Source organism: Leptosomus discolor, chromosome 1 (assembly GCF_034619465.1).
Source record: "Leptosomus discolor isolate bLepDis1 chromosome 1, bLepDis1.hap2, whole genome shotgun sequence".
Taxonomy (NCBI): Eukaryota; Metazoa; Chordata; class Aves; order Leptosomiformes; family Leptosomidae; genus Leptosomus; species Leptosomus discolor.
In genome coordinates, this window is record NC_141391.1 from 162,139,886 (window position 1) to 162,149,173 (window position 9,288).

General features: G+C 46.5%; 1 protein-coding gene across 1 annotated transcript; it reads right to left on the minus strand.

Moving 5' to 3' along the window:
• Positions 1 to 836: 836 nt before the first annotated feature.
• Positions 837 to 8,738, minus strand: JOSD1 (Josephin domain containing 1). The gene is made up of 4 exons (XM_086469155.1): positions 8,520 to 8,738; positions 4,100 to 4,228; positions 3,771 to 3,965; positions 837 to 1,236 (listed from the first exon to the last, which is right to left on the minus strand). Exons 1-4 carry the CDS (start codon positions 8,702 to 8,704, stop codon positions 1,137 to 1,139), a joined length of 609 nt encoding a protein of 202 aa, XP_086325281.1. The 5' UTR covers positions 8,705 to 8,738; the 3' UTR covers positions 837 to 1,136.
• Between the last annotated feature and the right edge of the window lie 550 nt (positions 8,739 to 9,288).

Sequence of the window (9,288 nt, forward strand, 5' to 3'; positions counted from 1 at the left end):
TCGGGGTCTCTCTAACACCCAAAGGTTCTGGTGGACCCTCTGCATCTCCCACATTATCAGCTAGTAACTATAAAAAGGGCAAAACCTGATTATCACAAAGGCTTCCCCCCACCCCACCCCCAGCCAATGTTTTCTTTGTAATTTTACCTCTTCCTGGGACATTTTGCATGACATTTGCAACTGTGGGCTAGACTTCTGGAAAGAGGAAAACAAACCTGAATTAATTCCTCTCAAAACTCCTTCAGTTTGATTCCTGTCTCCGAGCAGCCCCTGAACTACTGGGTGACCATGCAGAAAACCAAAATAGATATTAAAAAAGAAAAAAAAACCAAAACCCTAACAATCCCAACGTAGCACAAAGAAACCCAAACAGACAGTGGCCTCTCTCCAGTCCAGGAACTCGATACTCCTCAATTAGCCTGTGCTAGCTGTTTCCACGTCGCCTTAGCCAGCCCGCATGCTGCCAAACCACTGCTCACCATGTACGTAAATCCCTGGAGACACTGGGGAAGAATCCTCTAGCTACCCAAAGGATTTCTTGAAAGATGACCCTGGTTTTATTATTGTTTCCTAATCCCTGGCACAAACCATCCCTAAGCAGCAGAGGGTTGTGCCGAGCACCGTACCATTCCTAGTGTTTGAGTGTCCTGAGAGACCCTTAGGAATTGGGAACGTCTTCACAACGACTTGTTTTGGAGGGAAGAGACGCGTGAAGAGGCGGCAGCGTGCTCGGCCCCTGCTCCTCCCCGACAAGCCCCGGAGGGAGCAGTGTCCCGCCACACACGGCCTTGAACCACGTAGGGAAAGGGAGGCCAGAGGCTTCCAGACCCCCCCTAGCCCCAAAGCCCAGTTTTAAAGGGCGCCATCCCTTCTAGCTAACCGAAGGGCACGTAGCTCACCCGCCTCTGCAGTTAAAGTGACTGGCTTCCAGTTTCCTCCACTCTGCCCTCGATTCTTCCCCGCTCGCCACCCCCAATGTCCTACGCCGTTGCCCTATTGCACCAAGGAAGGAAGAGAAGAGCCTAACAAAGGAAATTCCAGACGAGAAGAGTCGGGGCGCCCATTGTCCAGGTTTCAGGACGTCAGGAGTTCAGTAAAGGGGAAGAGCTGTAGTGGGAGGACAGAGTCAGTCCATGTCACACGTCAGCTCTCCAGCTCTGATGTGCTTCCACCTCCTCTGGCACCACCAACAGGAGTTCACAGTTCTTTCCTCTCAGCTGGTGTTTCAAAAATTTCCTATCATAGAGGGAAACAGAAGTAAGCGCTACTGAACGTAGAACTTCGTTGTCTTCTACAATGACTAAACAAAACTAGCTGCAAATATGACAAGAAATGGGAGGGAACCCACACATATTAGTTATTTTCTGACCAAAAAAAACCCCGAACAAATATTAAACTTGCCCGACTAGATTCAACACACGTCTACCCAGAAAGTTATCGCAGAATCAGACAGACACGGGGTTAACCTCAGCAGAGGTAAGTCTATACAGATGTCACTTTCCAATTTCCCAAGGTGGCAAAAATAGAATTAAAAAGAAGTTCAGTTTCTTCAGATCTCTGAGATCAAGAATCCCACTGTATTTTAAAATAATTCTAACAGATCTGGAATACTTGTGGAAACAAAAATCAAACGCACATCATTTAGATGTCCTGTAACGGGTCTGTGTGGCAAGGTTTTGGTAGCAGGGGGGTTACAGGGGCAGCTTCTGTATGAAGCTGCTAGAAGTTTCCCCTATGTCGGATATAGCCAATGCCAGCCGGCTTTAAGACAGACCCGCCGCTGGCCAAGGCCGAGCCAATCAGCAACAGTGTTTTTCGCCTCTGTGATAACGTATTTAAGAAAGTGAAGAAAGTGATTGCACAGCAGTAATTGCAGCGAGTGAGAGGAGTGAGAATATGTGAGAGAAACATCCTGCAGACACCAAGGTCAGTGAAGGAGGAGGAGATGCTCCAGGCACCACAGCAGCGATTCCCCTGTGGCCTGTGGTGAAGACCATGGTGAGGCAGGCTGTCCCCCTGCAGCCCATGGGCGGTGGAGCAGATGACTGCCTACACACCGTGGAGGGCCCCCATGCCGGAGTAGGTGGATGCCTGAAGGAAGCTGTGACCCCGTGGGAAGCCTGCACCGGAGCAGGCTCCTGGCAGGACCTGTGGCCCGTGGAGAGAGAGAAGCCCACGCTGGAGCAGGTTTGCTGCTAGTGACCCCACGGGAGGGGCCCACGCTGGAGCAGTTGGTTCCTGAAGGACTGCACCCCATGAAGGAGACCCACGTTGGAGTAGTTCACGAAGAACTGAACCCGTGGGAAGACTCATGCTGGAGAAGTCATGGAGGACTTTCTCCCGTGAGGGAGACCCCACATTGGAGCAGGGGAAACGTGAGGAGGAAGGAGCAGCAGGAACAACAGAGTGATGAATTGACCACAACCCCCATTCCCTGTTCCCCCATTGCGCCGCTGGAGGGGGAGGACGGAGAGAAATTGGGAACAAATTTAAGCCCAGGAAAGACGGGGGGGTGCGGTGTCTTAAGATTTGGTTTTATTTCTCATTACTCCTCTCTGAGTCAATTGGTAATAAATTACATTTTCCTGAAGTTGAGTCTGTTTTGCCCATGACTGTAAATGCTGAGTGATCTCCCTGTCCTTATCTCAACCCCACAAGCCTGTTGTTACTTTTTTTTTTCCCTCTCCCCTGTCCAGTTGAGGAAGGGGAGTGATAGAGTGGCTTTGGTGGGCACCTGGCATCTGGCCAGGGTCAACCCACCACATGTCCTTATCTCAGGTCATAGTGGCAGCGTACCCCTGGTCATTTGACATCATCCTGCAGCCCCTTTCCGCCCATAAGCTTTTTCTAATACCAAACTTGGATTATCTTCAATAACTATGAAAGTCAAATCAATCTTTTCTCCAATACCTTTTGGCCCAGATTTCCAAAATTCCCTATACAGGAAGCCCTTATTTATTGCTGAAGAACAGCACACCCAGGATAAAAACCACTACAAGCTCTGCCCAGCAGCTCCAGAACCGCATTAATTTATCCCAGAAGTTCACGAAAGGCTGACATTCACTTTACCAAGACTTTAATGGCACGGTAGGCTCTGCAAATACTGCTCAGGTGTAATCCCTACCTCAGCACAAGCCTAGTCAAGACAGCAAAGCTGCTAGTAAGGCTTTAGAAGAGGATGGAATGGAAACTAAACAGCAACTAAGCACAGGGGAGACTTTACAGTCCAAGTAATTACACCAACCATCTCATGTTAAGAGTAAAGAGGAGAAGGGGGTCAAGCCAGAAGTGCAGCATGTGCTTACATAGGCAAGTGATTCCTAACAAGCAGCTTTCACAGGTATATGGCTGCACTTGTAGTCCGGAAAGCCTTTTGCTGGGAACACAGACACAGATGGCTACTAAAGAGACAAAGGAATGCTGATACTCCCATGTTTGAGGAGAGAGAGAGGCACAGCACATCTTGTTGCAGGTGTCACCCACTAATACCAGACCTGGCCTCTACCTTCGTCACTAGTGACAGAACCAGCCACGTGAGAGACCAAGTCAGGCTCTCCTGAGCTCGCAGAAATCACCGCTGCCAAAATCATTTCCCTAGCTTCATGCAAACAGGGTATAAACCTAAGTAGAGGCACGAGAACCTTATTGCTCTCAAATCTTGGCTATTGAAGGTCAACCATAAACATTCCAATCACTGACTGTTTAAGGACAGATTCCCCCCTTCCAACAGGGAAGGATTTGAGGAGGAACAAGGATACAATAAATCCTACCTGAGCTCACTTTCACCTCCAATCCACTCGGGCACCTTGAGTTTGGAGTCGAGGTTGTAGTAGGTGCCTCCCACCTCCCGGACGCAGATCCAATGCTGTCGCTTGAGAGGGAGCTTCAAGGGGCCCCAGCAAAGGCTGGAGGGCAGATTCATGATGAAGCCCATCACATTAGACAGGGCAATGACGTTAACATCCCTGAAAGAGTGCAAAAAAACCCAAGGCAGCAATAAGATTATATTCTGGTACTTGTAACTTCATGGGTTTGGTTTTTTTTTTTTTTTTTCTTTTTACAGTGTCTCCATGTCCAGAATTACACGACTTCTCAGTACCTGCGCTTGTCCCACCAAACTGCCTCGTAGCCTTTGGTCTGAAGCGCTGCCATGATCACGTTCACATCATAGTTTCCGTTTCCCAGCATGCTCTTCTTGTGGGGCGTCACCATGGTGTTGGGAGAGAGCCTGCAAACAGGAGACTGCTCTAGCGGGTGTTTGCAGAACCTACATCCCACAGTTGGAAAGGGCAAATTGAAGCCCGTTTTCAGGGGTTTTGTGTTTAATCACGAACTATTCTGTTCCCTCTTATCACTCAATAAAGGGGCTGAGAGGGCTAAATAATGCATTAAGAATAATTTTGATGTACGAAGCCTCTAAAGATCCTAGCTTTGATGGGGAAGAGACCGCAAAGCAGGAAGCTCTTCCTGCCCCTCCATGAACCGGTACTTCTGAAGAACGCTTCCATTATTTTTTCCCCCTCAATTCATGGCTGGAGTAAATGCCAGTTTGCCGTTTAGAACAAGGGCTATCACAATTTCAAGAGTCCAACAGCCAACGCCAGTCTTGAAGACTGGATGAGATAACAAGAGGCAGGGCAGGCTGGCTGCAGAAAAGGTTCCTCTCCCCCCACCCCACCCCCTCATTGGTAGATGAAAAAAGTATTCAGGCACAAAGCTGTGAAGATATTTGGGTTTGGGAGCTTTCTAAAGCATTGCCGTTGCTATATGATAAAAAAATTTATCTGTTGCTGCTGGTAACTAACCAGATAACCTTGTCGCAAACAAATCTCTTCAGCTTTAAGCCATGAGCTTGCCTAGACAGCACTTGCATTACTACAGCATCTAAAAAATCCAGAATTGCAGTCCATGTTACATGCAAAAATATAAGGCAGCCTTTGCACAAACACAGATAATGGATGCAAGACATAAAACACAGAGACACATGGCAAAAGACTCCCAAACAAACAAGTTAGTCACTTTTATTGTTTTATGTTTTTCCCCCCCCAAGCATTTTTGTAAGGAGGGGAAACAATGAGGGGGTGAATTATTATGAAGGTGATAGACAGACTTCAACAGCTGGAAGAGTAAGCACAAGGAGCAGAGAACAGCAAGGTCACACTATGCCAAACCAAACCAAAGAAAGTCAGGCCTGAGGTCAGTTCTGTTGTAACGAGTTGCTTTTGATTGGTAAGGGCTCTATTAGCTCTGCTGGCACAAGGGTCAGATGTTTCATATCATTCAAATATCCACGTTTCACCTGCTTCTCCCTCACGGCAAGTCCGTCCCCCAGAACTCCTGATATTCCCACATGTTTTTCACTCGGCCTTTAGCACAGCGCAAGTTCTGCAGGCATATTCCATCCAGCGAAAATCCCTCAGCCCTTCTGCATTCCTCCCCTCACAGCATAAGGCATTTGACAAGAAGCAGCAGCAAGCAGTGGGTTGAGTAGGGACTTTCAGACCAACCAAGTCTAGAGAGGCTACAGACAGGTAGCTTTTCACATCAGCTGCAAGTTTTCTTGGGGTGGAGCAGACTGCAGCAGAACAGCCTGGCAAGTGACAGAAGGGAGGGGAGTCCAAAACAAGGTGGAAATGGGAAAAGCTATTAATACCCAGCACTGGGCATTTCCGAGCGAGGCAGTGACTTTTCATGGTTTCCAGTCTCCAAAGCTCTCCTGTATTTTACTGATCACAGAGATGCAACTGTAGCTTGTCACAGCTCTTCCAGCATCTCCATAAAGCGAGAACCCTTGGCTACAACCAATTCCTCAAGATCACTGCTTCAACCTATTAACTCTCATGAGTGCCAGCGAGCTCAGAAAGCCTTCCAAATACAGAGCCCTTTGGGTTGCACAAGCACCCTCTTGTGGCACCGTTTTCCGGAGAGAAGCTTAAATGTGTTCTTTCAGCTCTCAAACATCTTTGTTCCTTCCTGTAACTTTCAAAGCCTCCTAAATGAGACCAGCTGAGCTGACACACCCAAAGAACTGGTACCTGTGAGCAAATTTCTACCAAGAATCACCTCAATGTCTCTACTCACACACACCTAAATAGGATCCACAATCATCAGCTGAAGGATTCTGATTAGACAACGAATTAAGTTGCCTCCCCAAAGTTAATTTTTTTTATTTAAACACTAAGCTGAGGAAGACTGACAAAGCTGGACGGAAATCCAGGTAATAACCCTCCTGAGCTTTCTACGTCAGAAACTTTCATCAACATGTTGTCTTAACACAATGGGCTCCAAGATTCCTGCACACAGTTGTCTTTCCTAATCAGATCTCAATACACAAACTCCAGCGAAGCGAAGTGATTTTGGTTTGTATCTCCATGCCGCATTTGGAACATGCAATCTCACTTCTGCAACAAAAGCCAGAGGAACATCAAAAAGGTATTTCCTGTACTAGAGGAAAGAAGAGAGGAAGGACTACAAAATCAGAGGGGAGTTTGAACCAAGTGTTGGCATATCCTTGAGATAACCATCAGAGTACCCTGGCCTTATGCAACGGGATGCAGCAAAAGGGAAACTAATGATTAAGTAACGTCGTTCAATCACTCTTCAAGGGATGTGCAAAAGCTACAGAAAGCTTAAGCTTATTTGTGACTCCGTTACCTTGTCAACACTGGGTTTAAAAAAAAAAAGAAAAAAAAATCACACCTCGCAACATTTTTGTAGCTTATTAAAAATACTCATCAGTCCTTTATCAGTCATCAACACAGAATATGACTAGACACAGGAAAGACTTACGGAAAAAGAGATGTATAAAGGGTGACTAAATCCACACTTCCTAAAGGCAGGTCAAAGAGCTGGATGCGAGCAGTAACCCCACAGAGATGCCAAGGCAGTGGCAATTCTTAAGCACAGCTGAAAGCTCATCCATTCCTGAGAGGAATTTCCATGTATGTTTCCATACTACAGTGGGGCTGGATCAATCTGTGTATCTTGATCCGAATATGAGGACGGAACACCACCAGGTTGGAATCAAAGACAAATCCTCCCTTCTAGGGCAAGAGGTCCAACAAGATTAACATGCCAGCTCTTTCCAAGAGGTTTCATGCCCCACACTAATTCTCTCTCACCAAACCCAATGACAGCAAACTAATTAGATCATCACACTCCTACCACATGAACCGCCTTTGTTTGCTTCAGGCCAACAGCAATCCATCTGTGATTAAGATTCTGACAATCGCAGCTCTGGAACAAAACCACAGCATCTTCACACTGGACAAAGAGTGCCTTGAGCCTGCCATGGACCAGCTCCACTTCACCAACAGGAATTTTATTTACAATGCTATCATAAACAGCATTTCAACCCAGTATTTGCTGTTGTCCATCACCAGTTTCTTTTGCCAAAGACAGGCAAGTGTTTGGAGAGTCAAAAACCAGTTCCATAAATCTGCCGACTTTCAGGGTAGCAGCAACAGGCGCGCGGCTCCCTGCTCACCAGCACAGGGCTCCACGACTCCCTTGTCCAACCATACCTGCATAACTACTGCTGTGAAGCGTGATTTCCTACCCCTCACAAACACAAGATGCCATCAACTGCTGGTAACGGGTATTCACGCGTAACTTACGCACCGAGTACACCACCCACAGATGGAGTATCAGAGGAGACCCCGTTCCCTATTTGATTACTGTGCTTTGTCAATGAAAGGTCATCACAATTTTCAAAGGCACACTCAGAATTTCCTCAAAACGCCGAAACGGCACAAAATAAACATTGAGCAAAATATAAGCTACTGTACAGGCCACATTAATAATTTACATTTATCCCAGTAAAACTAAAAAATGCTTTTATTAATTATCTGAAGCTGTCAGGAAACATTTAGCAATGCCATGGAAAGTGGGGATCTAGCTACTGAAATTAAATCCAGTTTGACAGAGTACACACGGTCTTGCTGCATGAAAAAAAACGTAATATTTGAAGAACTTCATTTAACCACTTGAATAAGGAGTCATTCATTTGGCAAAGCTCCTAATTTCCAAAAAACTTAGAAGAGTTGCAGTACTAAATCAAGAAGTTTTTATGATGACCCATTTGTCATTCCTGATGCCTTCACTCCCCCAAGGCAATAGTAAAATCCGTTACTAACATCAAGATAACATATCTACACAAGGCAGAGACAAAAATATGGAGTAGGGTAGAAGATGCATTAAGGTGGGTGGGGGAGAAAACAGCAGTCCAACCACATGACAGCAACTCCAAGAAAGCCCTTGGTCCCCAAATTAGGAGCCAGAATAGTTTAAGAAACAAGCAAAAAGAGAGAGAATTTTTGCATGGAGAGAGGGGAGGAAAAAAAAAAAAAAAAAGAGGGGAGGGGCAAAGGTTTAAAAAAAAAAAAAGCTACATTCAGTTCAAAGCAGTGGCATACTCTGAACCCCTCCTTTGCTCTATTCTTCCCCCAAATAAGACCTGAAAATTTCTCCAAGCAACAGAGGACAAGGGGAAGCTAATGCCAGTGCAGAGAGTATCCTACCTCTGAAAAATCTCCTGCAGGGTTTCCCTAGTGAAGGCGTTGCTGTCCTGGAAGACATTGTTGAGGGCATGGAGGGCACACAGCTCCCTACGCTGCTTCTCATGGTAAATATGCAGTGGCGGTAGCTGGGGCGGCTCTGGTGATTCCGATTTGGTCTTGTCACCTTTCCATGGCACGCAACTCATTTTCGCGCAGGGTGGATGGAGAGTAGGCGGTGAGAAATGAAGGAGGCTGAAGTTTCTTCCTCCACAGTCACAACAGCAGCCCACTGCCCCCTTTTTTTGTAGGCTAGCGCTGCTTCCAGCTCACAAACCCTCCTCTTGTGCTTCAGTTTATTCAGTAATTGCCTCTGATGGCTGGTTTTAAAAACCACATAAAGATCTGCAACATATTTTTCCTCTCTCCTCCCATATCCCATAAAATGTAATAGTTCCCCCCACCCCCCCGAAAAAAAAAAAAAAAAAAAGAATGTCAAAAGATATGAATCCTCCTAGGCTCAAGGTACCAGCTGGAATTTATCACATCGCTCCTTTTCTTCCATCTCCTTTGGTCTATAGTGCCACTAAAAAGGTACCCAGATCAGATAACAAAGAGAGGTCCACCCCCAAAGTGCCAAAGTGGAGAAGATGAAGCCAGCTTCTGGTGCTGCCTATGGGAGCACAGGGTGGTTAAGGGCTTATCAGCTGCATTCCTCCATTCCTTTGGGAATGACTGAATCCAGGCAAGAAGATGCCAACACCTCGGGAAAGGAAACCGCTTCTTGCTAGGC

Coding starts and splice junctions, on each gene's coding strand:
- JOSD1 (XM_086469155.1), bottom strand. CDS start 8,704: ATGAGTTGCGTGCCATGGAAAGGTGACAAGACCAAATCGGAATCACCA. Junction 4,229..8,519: donor CTGCAGGAGATTTTTCAGAG/GTAGGATACTCT, acceptor TCCTGTTTGCAG/GCTCTCTCCCAACACCATGG. Junction 1,237..3,770: donor GGAGGTGAAAGTGAGCTCAG/GTAGGATTTATT, acceptor CCTCTATGATAG/GAAATTTTTGAAACACCAGC.